Below are 15,692 nucleotides of genomic sequence, written 5' to 3'. Positions count from 1 at the left end.
CCCAGCTGCTGTGGGACCGTGGGCCTGTCGCAGACCTTCTCTCGCCCTTTAACTTTCCATTGTGAAGTGGTGTCGGAGCGATGGACGAAAAACACGAGAAATGGGATTCTGACCTCGGCTGCTCCAGTGTAAACCTGGAGCAACTCCAGAGGACTAGCTCTGGTTTTGTGCAAGTGATGCTGAGAGGAGACTCTGGTCCTTTAGAAGGCAGAAATATTCCCCACGCGCCTCACAATGTGAGTCCAGCCCTCCTCAGCTCTCCAGTGTGAAGCGAGCATCAGTACTGTTGTTGAACAGATGGGGAAACTGAGGCCTGGAGCGATGACGTGGCTTCCCCAAGGTGACAGGGAGAGTCTGTGGGAGATCTGGGAACTGAAGCCAGCTCCCGAAGTCCCTTCCTCTGTTTGATGACAAGACCGTTTGCTAAAGCTAGGGAAGAGCCCTCCATGAGTCATGGATGGACGAGATAGCGCTCTTTCTCCTCCGGTCCCTGCCCTTCTGTGCAAACAGATCTTTCAAACCATACACCTCGGATTCTGGGCTCTTCAATCTGCCTCTCCGGGACACTGACAGGTCCAGGGGAAATTCACTGAGGATGAAATATTCATTCCCAGCTGGCTTTCCCAATTTTACAGTATTTTGGGGGTTGCAGTCCTTATTTCTGGATTCTGGTGGACTCTCCATGACACGGAGTCCTTAAAGCCAGCTTTGGCCTCTCTGTCTAACTGCTCTGCTGGACCAGAAGGTGGGGCTTGGGCCAGGGATCGCCGGGGGACGTGCCAATCACGGTGATCCCTTCTTCTGCCCTGAAACTCCATGAATTGATGAGTTCTAAACAGGTCAAATTGCAGTGGACATTCCACCACCAGTCATGGTGCGAGGAACCACCCAACTACTTCTCACCACCTTCACAGGAGCAAGAACCAGAAGAGACAATAAAGACAAATAATAAAGACAAACTGCCAGGAGATGTTAAAAGAATTAAAAGATGGCTAGAAGGAGACATGATGTTTGTGTGCACCTAGGTACAGGACATCTATCTATCCCCGTACACACCCACTATCAATCTATCCATCCTGGGTGGTTGAGAGTCAGGACTCCTGGGTTCTATCCCCAGTTCCAGGACAGCCCTAAAGTCTCCTTCTTCACCTTCCCGCACGGCAGGTTCTCAAAAAGAGCCCCCAGGAGGCCTCAATCTTTTCTGAGCTTTGGGGCCTTCGTGACCGAATCTCTGGGGAAAACCGACCAACAAAACAAACAAACAACATGGGCTGAAAAGGGGAAGATTACAGAAGTGAAAGTCACACTGAGGTTGTTTTTTCACCCCGGTTTTAGCCCCCTCGGCTTCCCCGCCTGTCCAATTTTCACACCTTCTCACCAGCTGTAACAGTGAAAGCTCCCCAGTGGGCGTCATCTATTGTTCTCAATCTATAATTATCTTGACTACCATCTGGCGGGGAGGAGAGGGGATGTCTGACAGGCAAAGATACCTCAGAAGAGCTACGCGACAGCCACAGAGCAGAGCTGGACTCCCGGACAGAACCCCCCGGTCTACAGTGCCGGACCACGATCCAATATGGTGAGTAAATTACAGGAAAGTGGCTGCTATTGGCTTCTCACATGAGTGCAGAGGGTGTTTTAACCCTATCAGAGATAAATGGGGTGGAGAGTGTGCTAGAGAGGGGAGCAAGACACCTGGGTTCTCTCCCCAGCTCTGGGAGGGGGGCGGGGTCTAGTAGGTTAAAACAGTGGGTCAGGGATCCAGGACTGTTGTGCTCTGTTCTCACCTATGAAGGGCAGTGGGGTACGCCCCCTGTGTGGACCCAAAACCAGGGCAGGGTGCAGAACATGGCTCCCCTGCAGAGCCTGGATATGCTGGGGAGGTCAGGATGGGTAACATAGGCAGCGCTGTGCCCCCCGCAGAGACAGGGGAACAGAGGTGATTATCTCACACTCCACCTATAAGCTAGGATAACAGTTTTGAAAGAACTGTAGGGAGCGAGCCCAGGGCTGGGTTAGCAGGGCCTGCGGGTCGGGAGTGAGGGGCACCCGCAGAGCTGTGGGGGAGCCAGGGCTGGGCTCGCACGCTGCTGTGGGTCAAGAGTGAGGGGCACCAGCAGGGCCGGGGAAGCAGGGCTGAGATATCAGGGGGCTTCAAGTCAGCATTGAGTGTCACTGGCAGAGCTGGGTGGGGGATCCCAGGGCTGGGCTAGCAGGGGGCTGAAGGTCAGGAGTGAGGGGGCACCAGCAGAGCTGCGGAAGCAGGGCTGAGATATCAGGGGGCTGTGGGTTGGGAGTGAGAGGCACCAGCAGGTCTGGGGGAGCCCAGGGCTGGGCTAGCAGGAGGCTGGAGGTCAGAACTCAGAGACATAAGCAGACATGGGGTGCTCAGGGTTGGGGGGCTGAAACTAGAGGTTTGGGGGAACAGCTGAATTGTTTCTAAGGGGCTTTTGTTGTCTCCTCTCTTTAGCCCAGTCGCAAATATTTGCTACCAAAAACTTTCTAAACTGAGGCATAAATTTCCCTTTGCATGTCCCTTGTCAGAGGTAAAACCCTCAACTCGCCGAGTGCAGGAACACGTCTCTCTGAGCCGTCCCAGCCTCCCTCCACCAGCTCTGTGCTCATGCTCCATGCTGAGGGCCGAGCGTGGGGAGTTCCCAGCACAGCTAGATGTCAGCTTGGCTGCCTGGGGCTGGACGTAACTGGCAGCCCCTGTTCGGGCAACAGCTCAGAGTTCAGGCTCCTAATTTGGCCTTTGAGTTGAGCTGTCTCCGTTTTTGCGGCACACTCAGCTGGAGACGCGTCGGGCTTCCTTTCCAGGGGGGACGAGCTCTGTCGTCTCCGGCTAAAGCCCACTGGAGATGCAGACCCCGGTAACTGCTTGAGTAGGAATCTGGCTAGAAAGGTCGTGAGCTAGAAGTCACGATAACTAGTCAACTACTGAGTTTGGGGGAGGGAAGCTTTTTTAACCTAACCACAGAACTATCACCCTAAACCAACCTTAAACCCAACTACTTAGACCCCCAACTCTGACCTAACTCCCTAACCAGGATCCTAACCCCAGTCCTAACCCCCGACACATGCACCAACTCCTTAACCCCAACACCCTAATCTCGCCCTTTCCCTATAGTCCTATCCTCATCCTGAACCCCGGCTCTCTAGCCCCTACTCCCTAACTCTGACCCCCAACTCTGATCCTCTCATCAAACCCAACCCTAACCCTAACGTCCCAACCTTATCCCCCCAACCCTGACTTTAGATTGCTTAGGCTGCAATGGTCCTGGGATCAGTAGAGTCCTCATTCTTATTTCTCTGTAAAGCTTCTGGCGCAATGGGTCCCTGATCCTAGATTGGGTTTTCTAGACACTTTGATGCAAGTACTAACTACCAATTATACCCCTAACCATAACCCCAGCTCTAACCCTAACCTCCCAACCTTGACCCTCTGAGCTTTAGGGTTTCCGTGTCTCCAGTTGGGTAACAAGCATCCCAGCATCAGAATTATGTGTCATCATGGCAAACTGGCCCCTTGGGATAGGACTACAGAGTCTCACTAACTCTGGGAAATGGCAGCAGAACCGGTAGGAATCTGATGGTTGAATGGCTTCAAAATTGGCTAGAAATCTAATCACAACACATCAAATATTGAACTTGAGAGTGGAAAGGTATTTGACCCGAACCATTAAACCGTCACACTTAATTATAGCCCTTAACCCCGGCACCTAACCCTAACCGCTAACCCTTAATCCTCCTCCCATGTATAATGATAACCCGAACTCTAACCCAAAGGGCCCAAATGTCCCGGGTTGATCTGGACAGTCCCAGTCTTTCCTACCAGTGTCTCAAGTCAGTTCCCAGGACACTAATAACGTGTGTTTGAGCGACAGAATTGCTAATTGGCCGCTAGGGACTGATGATGTTAGCAGTGAACCTAGGAGCCTAGTGAGAATATAACATTTAATATTCATACCCAAGCTAAAATTGCTGGTCTAACATCTGCATGTCTCCAGCTGGAGACCAGAAGACCCAAACGTTTCTGGTACCACACTTCTTCCGAGAGCCCAGAAATGTCCCCCAATTTCAATTCCTTGGTCAAAAACTTGGGTTGTTTTCTAGCTGCAGACGCTGTGATTTCTCCAAGGAGAATTTCTCTGCCACTTTGGCACCTAATTCCCTTTGGTTCCTCGGGAAAAACCCGGTGCAAATAACTGGGAACAACCCTCCACTCTGGGAAATCAACCCATGTCCCTGCTGAACCGCGGCACCAGCACAATGCATCACCCAGTCCACAGAGCAGAGGTTGGGGTTGGGACAGAGGACTCCTGGTTTCTGTACCCAGCTGTGCCACTGACCTGCTGTGACCAGGTCCCTTCCTCGCCCTCTGCCTCAGTTTCCCCTCTGACCCTTCCTTTACCTTGCCTATTTGGCCTGTAAGTTCTTTGGGGTAGGGACTGTCTGTCATTGTGTCTCTCTGCAGCACCCGTGTAATGGGGCCCCCGACCACAGACAGGGTCTGTTTAGCGCTAAGTGATTTGGGGGCCCTGATCCTGGTCACTCTGTGACACAACCGGGAAGACGGGGGGCAGCCTCTCTCAGGCACCCACTTACACACAGACCTTGCAACAGTCACACCACAAGCTGTCTGCTGTGCTGAATGGAGAGAGTGGGGCTCCGTTAGGGGACGCTCTCCCCCGGCATTGAGTGCTGGGCCCAGTGCCACGCTAGGGCCCCCGTGCTGCATGGAGCGGGGTAGGGGCTGCGTCTCATGGCCTCGCTCTCTCTCCCTTTGCAGCTAGCCCCACGGCCCCGTCTGTCTTCCCCCTGACCTCCTGCATCGGCGACGACACCCCCCAGGTCACCTTCGGCTGCCTGGCCAAAGGATACTTCCCCGAGCCGGTCACCGTGACGTGGAGCCCAAGCGTCGCCCCCTCGGGCGTGAAGACCTATCCCTCCCTGCTGCAACCTTCCAGCGGCCTCTACGCGCTCAGCAGCCAGGTCACCGTCCCGGCCAGCAGCTGGGAGTCTAACACCTATAGCTGCAACGTACAACACCAGCCCACCAGCTCCAGCATCTCCAAGGAAATCCCAAGTAGGGACAGCGCGGTGCAGCCCGGGGGGGGAACGGGAGGGGTTGGGGGTCTCTCAGATCCCTGATCTGGTGACTGTGGCAGGGAGAGAGGATGGGAGCCTGCCGGCGCTGTGAGCCGAGGGAGTTGCTGTGGTGGGTGGATGGACGGAGAGAGAGAGAGACACCACGCCGAGAGAAGTGATGGGTGCTGCAGTGCAGGGAAAGGGGCAGAGGGCTCCAAAGGGGGCGCCATGCTGCGGGGAGCTCCGTCGGGGGCGCCAGGGAGTGGGGAGCAAGGCCGGGGGGCTCAGCAGGGGTCTCTACAAAAACTAACCCCTGCCACCCTTCTGCCAGAGGGCCAGCACTCTGAACCCGAGGTGCACGTTCTATACTCCTGCACCGCCAAGCCAGGCACCGTGCAGCTGGTGTGCTTCATCTCCGGCTTCTCCCCCGAGTCTTTGACGGTGCAATGGCTGGTGGACGGCCAGCCCGGGATACTTCATGGTGACACCGAACCTGCCAAGAAGGACGCCAACGGCCGCACCTTCAGCACCCGCAGCAAGGCCAGTGTCTCCCAGGACGAGTGGCAGGAGGGCAAGACGTACACCTGCCAGGTGTACCACCCGGGCACCAAGACCACAAACCAGGACCATGCCCGCAAGTGCGAAGGTGACGGTCACCCGCACTAGGCTGCCTTGGAAGAGACGGGGCCGTGGCGGATGTAGAGGGAGTGGGGCCCTGTGATCAGCGTCATTTTTGGGGGGCCCCCTTGGGACCCAGCCAAGAAAAAGATCACTCTCTCTTCTCCACTCCACCCCCGTTTCTCATTCTTGTTTTCTTCCTCCTCCTCCTGTAAGTAATAGCAAGTGAATGAAAATAAAGGGAGGTACCTTGACTGGTGTTGTCGTCAAACTTATTTTCCCACAGACCACTTGAAAATTGCTGGGGGTCTCGGCGGACACGTAATGATCTTTCCAAATATTGTGTGTACCATTCGCTAATGATTGTAAAGCGCTTCGGATAAGAGCCCTTTGTAAAAAAATGTACGAAAAGGTGCGGTGAGGGGTGTGGCCACGAGTTAGGGTGCAGGAGGGGGCTCAGGGTTGGGGGTGCAGGGTCTGGGAGGGAGTTAGGGTGCAGGAGCAGGCTGGGGGTTGGGGGGCAGGGTGTGGCCAGGAGTTAGGGGGAGGGATGGGCTCAGGGCTGGGGCAGGGGATTGGGGTATGGATCACTTCCCTGGGGCAGCTCCCATTTGGTACGAGGGGTGCAGGTGCGGATGTGGGGGTCTGCAGGAGTCAGGGAGGGCAGGGGGCTGGGAGTGGGGTGGGGATTGGTGGTTGCCGGAGTAAGGGAGAGCTGGAGGCTGGAGGGCTCTGTGGGGGGCAGGAGGCTGTGGGAAGTGTGGGGGGCTGAAGGAGTCAGTGAGAGCAGGAGGCTGGGGGGCTGTGGGGGGCTGAAGGAGTCAGTGAGAGCAGGAGGCTGGGGGCTGAGGGGGGCTGAAGGAGTCAGGGAGGGCCAGATGCTGGAGGGGGTGCAGGAGTCAGGGAGGGCAGGAGGCTGGGGGCTGTGGGGGGGTGCAGGAGTCAGGGAGGGCAGGAGGCTGGGGGGGGTGCAGGAGACAGGGAGGGCAGGAGGCTGGGGGCTGTGACGGGGTGCAGGAGACAGGGAGGGCAGGAGGCTGGGGGCAGTAGGGGGGTGCAGGAGTCAGGGAGGGCAGGAGGCTGGGGGCAGTGAGGGGGTGCAGAAGACAGGGAGGGCAGGAGGCTGGGGGGCAGTGAGGGGGGTGCAGGAGTCAGGGAGGGCAGGAGGCTGGGGGGGTTGTGGGGGGTGCAGGAGTCAGGGAGGGCAGGAGGCTGGGGGGCTGGGGGGGGTGCAGGGTCTGAGAGGGAGTTAGGGCGCGGGAGGGGGCTCAGGGCTGGGGCAGGAGGCTGGGGTGCACAGCGCTTACCTGGGGCAGCTCCATTTGGTGCCAGGGGTGCAAGTGGTAATGTGGGGGGGTCCAGGAATCAGGGCAGGGGGCTGGCACATGGGGGTGCTCCCAGTCCCCTCCCCCGAGCGGCTCACGGCAGGGCCTGGGGGGGTATGTGTAGGGGGAGTGCGGGGACCAAGCTTCTCCCCCACAGCTGCCCGGCCCTGGGCCCCCCCCCCCCCATGTTTTACTGTCAATCCGCATCTGCTCCTGCCGGCTCCAGGGGCTCCTCTGCAGGCTCCGCCCCCACCGGCATCAGGCTCCCCCCTCCCCCACCTCTTCCCTGCCCCTCCCCAGCGCTGCCCCTGCCCCCGAACAGCTGTTTGCCGGCGCTCGGGGCCGCCGCACTCCCCCTGCACATCTCCCCCCGTGAGTCGCCAGGGGCAGGGGGCTGGGTGCACCCCACACACCCAGCCCTGACTCCTGAACCCCCCCACATTCCCACTCCCACCCTCCGCACCAAATGGAGCTCCCCAGGGAACTGGTCCACACCCCAACCTCCTGCCCCAGCCCTGAGCCCCCTTCCTCACCCTAACCCCTGGCCACACCCTGCACCACAACCCCCAGCCTGCTCCTGCACCCTGACTCCCTCCCAGACCCTGCACCCCAACCCTGAGCCCCCTCCCGCACCCTAACTCCCTCCCAGACCCTGCACCCCCAACCCTGAGCCCCCTCCCACACCCTAACTCCCACCCAGACCCTGCACCCCCAACCCTGAGCCCCCTCCCGCACCCTAACTCCCTCCCAGACCCTGCACCCCAACCCTGAGCCCCATCCCACACCCTAACTCCTGGCCACACCCTCACCCCACCTTTTCTTACATTTTTTTACAAAGGGCTCTAATCCGAAGCGCTTTACAATCGTTAGCAAACGGTACACACAATATTTGTAAAGATCATTACGTGTCCGCCAAGACCCCCAGTGATTTTGAAGTGGTCTGTGGGAAAATAAGTTTGATGACAACACCAGTCACAGTATCTCACTTCATTTTCATTCACTTCCTATTACTTACAGGAGGAGGAGGAAGAAAACAAGAATGAGAAATGGGGGCGGGGGGGAGATAGGAGAGAGTGATCTTTTTCCTGGCTGGGTCCCAAGGAGGGGCCCCAGTAACTCTAAATCTCCCACTGGGCAGGACCAAGCTTCTGCCCTCGCAGCTGCTGGCCCTGAGGCCCCCTGTCATTGGGGGGCCCTGTGTTTTACTGGAAATCCGCTTCTGGGGAGGTGGATGCCGGGCTGGGCTCCAGGGGGAAGAGGAGACTGGGATGGGCTTGGGCAGGGGAACCCAGGGCAACCTGCTGACCTGGGCTCTCCTGTCCCCAGAAGAAAAAACATCTCCCAGTAACATCCAGGTCTTCCTGGTGCCCCCGTCTCCCGCCGCCCTGTATGTGGCCCAGAGCCCCATGCTCACCTGCCTGGTGGTCAACCTGCCTAGCAACATCAGCCTACGGGTGGTCTGGTCCCGGGAGAAGCCAGAGTCCATTAGCCCTGATCGCCTGGACATCGGTGAGCAGTTCAATGGCACCTTCACTGCCTCCAGCTCCATGCCCATCTTCACCCGCGACTGGGATGCCGGAGAGACCTTCACCTGCAAAGTGGAGCACTCAGAGCTGCCCTCGCCCCTCATCAAATCCATCTCCAAGAAGCCAGGTAGGAGGAGAGCAGGGTCCCTAAGGGGAGAGACTCCCCTATCCCCACCCCAGCAGGGAGGGATGCTCCTTAAGGGGAAGCCCCAACCCCCAACAACCTGGGATCCCGGCCTTGGGTCCCTTTGCATCCCCACATGAGATGAAGACCATCCCCATCCTGCTCTCCAGGACTACCAGCTCCCAGTCCCCAGCGCCTCCATCCTGGAGGAGAGAGGGGATGTTTCTATCCCCACACCCACACACACACACGCACATTCCTTCTCCCTGCGTGGCCCAGCTGAGTGATGTGCATGGCTCCCCTGTGTCCTCCGTCCCCACGCACCGAAGGCAGGCGCTCTGGCCCAGGCATCTATCTCCTGCGCCCCCACAACGATGAGCTGAGCAGCTCCGAAGACTCCGTCAGCCTCACCTGCCTGGTGCGGGGCTTCTTCCCCGAGGACATCTCGGTGCAGTGGATGAAGAACCACAAAGCCAACGAGACCATGGAATACATCACCACCCAGCCCATCAAGGACGGAGCCGGCAACTCGAACTTCTTCCTCTACAGCAAGCTGAAAATCAGCAAGGCCAGCTGGAACAGCGGGGACACCTACACCTGCATGGTCATCCACGAAGCCCTGCAGATGAAGTTCACCCAACGCAGCGTCAGCAAAGTCTCTGGTAAATGAAGACGTCTCCTCCCAGCCCCACTGCTAGTATTGTCCAGTACAACTTCCTGTAAATAATCTCTGTGCCTGCAATGACAACAAGTGAATAAACGGAATAAGTCTGAGCTCACCCCCAGGTCTCCTTGTTGTGGTGTCACTGGGTGAAATCTGCAGGTCGCCCAAGGTGGACGAGGTCCTAGGTTGCAGGCTGGGAGAAGCCGAGATGCTACAAGTCTGGGGATGCCAATTCCCAGATCCTGAATGGGTGGATACATATACACCATGGATGGATGGGTAGATCCATGGGTAAAGGCCATGGAAGGAAGGATGGGTTGATGCCATGGAAGGAAGGATTGGTAAATACACGGGTTGATGCCATGGAATGAAGGATGGAATGGTGCCATAGGAAGGAAAGATGGGTAGATACATGGATACAAAAACAACGCAGAAGCAATGATGGAGAGGGGGGTCGATGGCCAGTTACACACACACATACTATAGAGCCCATATCCAAGCCCAGGTCAGTAGGAAGGCCAGATGTTCAAAGAGATGGTTAGATGGATACCTACATACTTGAGAGGGAAGGATTAATAGACCAACAGATATCACAGAGAGAAGGAGAGAGAGAGATTATTATTTGGATTAAAGTAGCACTTCCACCCCCAACTCAGAGAGGACCCTGATGGGCTGGGTATGGCACAGACACAGTGGGAGACTGTCCCTGTGTCAAAGGGCTCACACCTAAACAGAGAAGGAGGGAGACGAAACAGAGACACCAAGAGGGGAAGGGACCTGCCCAAGGTCACGTCCGTTACTGAGCTCGAAACAGAACCCAGGTGTTCTCAGAGTCTCACCCAGTCCCACTAGACTGCGCTGCACTGCGGGAATGGTGGGTGGATGGTTCCCGGGTGCGGTGCCAATGGATAAGTGGATGGGGATGGATGGATAAATCTATGGTGAAGGTAGGAAGGGTATCCGCTGTGAAGGATGAAGGGATGGATAAATGGATGGCCATAGGTGGACTATGATAGATGGAAGGCTAGAGATGAGGATAGGTGGGGACGGATGGATGTATAAATGAATGGATGAGTGGGTGCATATGGTAGTGGATCAGTACCAAAGGGGATGGATAGTGATAGGAAAATGAGAATGGATGGACGGATGGGCTGGTAGTGATCGTGAGTGATTGATGAGGGTGAATATGGCAATGGATGGATGTATGACTGATTGTGTTAATGGAGACATATGGTGATGGATGGTTGGAGATGGATAATATATAAAGGGATGATAAATAAGTGGACGGGGGTGCGTGGATGGACGGAAAACATGGGGGAGGATGAATGGGTGGATGGTTAGGGATGATGATGGAGATGGATGGATGGATGAAAGGGGAGGTAGGAGAATGGATGGGTAAGGATCTATATGGATGGATGGAAGATATGGAGGATGGTTAGAGATAAGGATGGATGGAGCGTGGGATGGCTGGGTGGGTAGGTGTATCGGTGGATGGCCAAGCCATCCCTGGCATCTCACCGAGGCGAGATCCTCTCGAGGCTATAACCCATGTGTACCCAGAGGGGCACTGTATCAGGATCAGGATTTACCCTACACCCCCGTCCACCGCAGAGAGGAGCAGATGCCCCATGGGGATTTTCCAGACAGTCAGTGTGGGGAAGGTAATTAAAATACCCTGACCCCCACACACACCTCCTCTGCTGGCTAGGAGGCTAAGAGGTCTCCCTCCACCCCTTACCCTCAGTGGCAGCTGGGGAGGGGGAGATAGGACAACATCAGGCAAACACCTCACAGCAGGGATCAGCTCCTGGGACTCAGTCCCCACAAAGTAGCAGCAGTAGTAGGGCTGTTATCTGGAGAGGACATTAAGCAGGGACTCACCTAAAGTCTCACTAGCCCTGGTGACATAGGGGGCCCAGGCAGTGGGTGGGACAGACAATGCAGTTGCCCCATCTCTTAAACAGCCCCTCACTCGCACACCTTCCCCCCCATGTGTGTATCAGCCCCAAGGCTGGATGGGCGAGCGCAGGACTCAAACCCACCAGTGCAGCACACAGAGCTCGCACCTGGCATTAAGGAGTGGGTAGCCTGCAGCAGCAGTGTTCGGGCTGTTATCCTGGGGGCTGTGCAGGGGCACACAGAGAAAGAGAGTGGGAGGGTTGGCTGAGAGAGAGCTCAGTCCAGGGCAGATGGACACACCTGTAACATGGCATGACCGAGGGACCCTCCCACCTGGGCTGTCGTGTTTCTACACACAGAGACACACACAACGCAGAGAGAGACAAGCAGATTCATGCACCTGTTCTCCAGACATCTCTAGGGCAGGGGGATCAGTAGGGGGCACCGTGCTTCAGGGAGCATCATCTTTCATATCAGAGAGAAACGTTAGATCCCATCCTTAAAATATTTGTGGCTCTGTTCATAAAAGCGACAGTGTTCAAAATCCCCACAGCCGAGGCAACTCCAGGTTGGTAAGAGAGCCCTGTGTAAACAGGCCCAGAGGTGGCTGCGTTCCATCTGAAGTGACTCCTGGGTGTTTAGATACATTGGGAGCAGGGTCATAGAGGCACACGTGTGAAATCCATCCTCCTGGTCTTTAGGGAGCTCCCCCACCATGGCAGCATCCTGGCACCTCGCCCACCTCAGAGGGATCCTGAGCCTCCTTTCACAGGCAAAGAAACTAAGGCACAGAGAAATTCAACACTCGGCCAATCTTCAGTGCCAGGGTGTAGGGCCACGGTCACATGGGACAAGTGAGATGAGACCTGGGAGGCTCTGCATCCTTCCATCATAGCGGGCAGGGGTGGGTGGATGGATGGAGGGGTGCGTCTGGGGATGGTTGGAGGTGTCTAGAGATTGATGGATGGATTGATGGGTGGTTTGTGGTCATGGATGGATGGAGGAGTCAATGGGGATGGGCGGATGGATGGATACATCTAGAGATGGATAAATGGAAAGAGGCATGTGTCTAGGGATGGAATGATGGATGGTTTGTGGTCAGGGATGGGTGGATGTATCCAGAGATAGATGAGTGGAGGGATGGAAGGATGGAGAGAGAAGGGGATAGGCGGGTTGGTGTTGGACTCACAGTCCGAGCTCTCTCTGTCACAGTGGCTGAGTTGGAGTTGATGTCTCTTTCTCTCCCCCCAACAGAGGTGATCGTGTCAGGTGAGTTTTGCAGCGAGGACGGAGACAAGGAGCTAGACGGACTCTGGTCCACCATCTCGGTCTTCGTCACCCTCTTCCTCTTGAGTGTGTGCTACAGCGCCACCGTGACCCTGTTCAAGGTGAGAGAGAGAGAACGAACATAGGAATGAAGCAATGAACGAGTTTAGCACAGTAGAGGGTGTAACGATGCTGCCTTTGGTGGGACACTTCTGAGAGTATCAATTCAGGACAAATTGCTTAGAGCAAGGCAGTTACAGCCCAAGGCTGGGGTTTCTCCACTTCTAAGGAACACCAAACCAGCCCAGCAGACAGGACTTTGGTTTTACCGCACTGCCTAACCACAAGTCACACAAGCAATTCCTTTAGACACTCCAGTTTCCCAGTATCACCACCAATGCCACTCATTATGGGGACGAATGGTTATCAAAACCAATACCCAGTACTTCTCACAATCCCAAAGGACCAACCCCCAGACCCAGGTCAATATACAAATCAGATCTTACCCCCATTTTTACAGTTCTTGGTAATAGCAACACATTCGTTGCAAAAATTACCATGAGCAATAACAACAAATTCATTGCAAGTGTCCATCTACAATCATTTTTGTCATGCCACATCTTTGGCTCAATATCACTGGGGTTTGGGCCTTTCAGGGTTACCCTCCGCAAAATTAAGTTCTCTTTTTCCTCCTTGTCCTGAAGGATCAAACCCTGATTTCTCTTGCTTAACAGAATTCACTGGCTGCTAGGGTGGGCTCTCTGTGCTAACAGCTGTTAGCACGTCTTTCTTCCCCCAGTCCCCAAGGTAATTTGCATCCACACAGACAGGAGCCTGTTCACCAGTTTTCAGATTCTTAACTGCTACCAATTCCAAGGCTGGACTCTGTCTTGAAGAGATACCACACCAATCCAAACAGTCTGAGGGTGAAACTTTGCTTGTCTCTCCCCTGCATCCTCAAGCATTCAGCTATAAAATTGTTCGGCTCTAAAACATTAGTAGAATAGAATATCAGGGTTGGAAGGGACCTCAGGAGGTCATCTAGTCCAACCCCCTGCTCAAAGCAGGACCAATCCCCAATTTTTGCCCCAGATCCCTAAATGGCCCCCTCAAGGATTGAGCTCACAACCCTGGGTTTAGCAAGCCAATGCTCAAGCCACTGAGCTATCCATCCCCTCTGTAGCCAAATCTGTCCTCAGACCCTGAAGCACAGACGGCTCACTCACAGAATCAGCACAGAGACATTCCTCTCTCAACAACCTCATCTCCCCAGCAAACTGGTCAAGCACAGCCACTTGCAAAATTGGGATGGAAGGTAACTTTACAGGGTAAATAAAAAGATTTAAAACACAGAGGATTCCCCTCTGACTCTGCTTCTCAGACGCAAAACAGGAATAAAATTACCGCTTAGCATAGGGAAAATTTACAAGTTAAAACAAAAAATAATCTAACGCATTTCCTTGCTATTACATACAATTTCTGTAATTTTAGACATATTATTTCAGGCTCTTTTTAGGAGCTGAGTTACCTGCTCCATCTCTCTCTTTGTTCTGAGAGGGAACAACAAAGAGAGCACAAACAATCTGAAATTATCTTCCTTCCCCATTGGTCCTTCTGCTCAGGTGCCAACTAAGTTAATTGAACTGATTAATCCCTCACAGGTAAGTGATTCTGTACCTCTGGCCAGGAGGGATTTTATGTTACTGCATACAGAAAGGTTGGAACCCTTCCCTTTATATTTATGACACAGAGAGTAATGGCAAAGTTCTTGGTCCAGGCTTGTAGCAGTGATGCAGGTTCAAATCCAGTCTCTGGAGTACATCCACAGAGGGGATGGGTTATTCAGTCCTTTGTTCAGAGCTTCAGTTTCTAGCAAGGTTCCTCCAGAGGTCTGAAGCAGAATCAAGACAAAATGGAGGGGTTTTCCGGGCCTTTTATATTCTCTGTCCTTTCTTTTTACTGTGGAAACTCACAGCACCAAGATGGAGTCTGGAGTCACATGGGCAAGTCACATGTCCATGCATGGCTCAGTTTGCAGGCCGATGCCATTGTTTACATGTTAGTTTGAACGTTCCCAGGAAAGCTCAGACGTGGATTGGCATCTCCCAAATTCATTGTCAGTTAAGTGTTTCTGGATTGGCCACTTACTGAGAATAGTCCTTTCCCAAGAACCTGAGCAAATGCTTGACTGAGGCTACTTAGAATCAAAACACATTGAGATACAAGTCCATAGCCAATATCCATAACTTCAACTACAAAAATGATACACACACACACACAGGATCATCACAACCAGAGAATCATAACCTTGTCATAGACACCTCACTCCACAACCTTTGTGCAACATTTCCTGCAAATATATATCAATGGTTGCAACAATGATCCATGCGGTCACAGTTCATGTCAATAACGTCACAGAGGGCAGCATGGAAGGGAAAGAAAGAATGGAAGAAGGAAAGAGAAAGAAGAATAGGTGAATAAGACGGAGACTGAGTGAATGAGACACAGACATAAAAGTATGAAGAGATGACACAGACAGACAGACCGAGCCGCTCCCCCAGTGCTGACCCCTCTCACCCTTGCTCTCTCTGCCCCCCTGCAGGTGAAGTGGCTGTTCTCCACCGTGGTGCAGCTGAAGCAGGCGAGTGGCCCTGAGTACAAGAACGTGATCCAGCGCGTGGTGTAGGGGCCGCTGCCCCCATCCACCCGGAGACAAGGGGCCGGGACTCCCGGCTCTATTGGTGACACCACCCTGAGTCCCACAGCTGCCCCCCGCTAGCGCTGTGCCCCTGGGAGACCCCCCTGGGGGGAGCGAGGAGCTCACCCCACATGGCCTAATCCGCCCTCAGCCACTGGGGGCGCTGCCCTGCTGGGAGCTGGGCTGAGACCAGACAACTCGTACCATGCAGGGAACCAGCGCCCCTAGCGAGGAAACAACCCGAGTCCCACTTCCCACCCTCTCGAGCCTAACAGCCCCCTGCTCTGGGACTGGATCAGAGCCAGCGCCCCCTAGAGCAGAAAGGCCCCATATCCCCTTCCCCACCCCCTGCGCCAGCCAGCCCCCCACCCTGGGGCAGGACCATAGCCAGAGTTGTGTCTGTCATGCTGTATGTTGCATATTTAGCTCTTCATTGGGATTTTTATGGGTGGTGTGTGGGTGTGACTTTTGTTGTGTGCAC

At 54.8% G+C, this 15,692-nt stretch overlaps 1 gene segment (V, D, J or C); it reads left to right on the top strand.

Moving 5' to 3' along the window:
• The first annotated feature begins 80 nt into the window (after positions 1-80).
• Positions 81-15,692, top strand: LOC142068702 (immunoglobulin heavy constant gamma 4-like). The segment is given in 8 exon segments: positions 81-236; positions 1,462-1,579; positions 4,793-5,089; positions 5,423-5,737; positions 8,361-8,687; positions 9,014-9,346; positions 12,502-12,635; positions 15,116-15,692. Coding segments are annotated over 8 exon segments (1,764 nt in total).

Source organism: Caretta caretta, chromosome 13, assembly GCF_965140235.1.
Source record: "Caretta caretta isolate rCarCar2 chromosome 13, rCarCar1.hap1, whole genome shotgun sequence".
NCBI lineage: Eukaryota > Metazoa > Chordata > Testudines > Cheloniidae > Caretta > Caretta caretta.
Note: the sequence above shows the minus strand (reverse complement) of the source record. Positions and strands in the feature narration are given on the sequence as shown.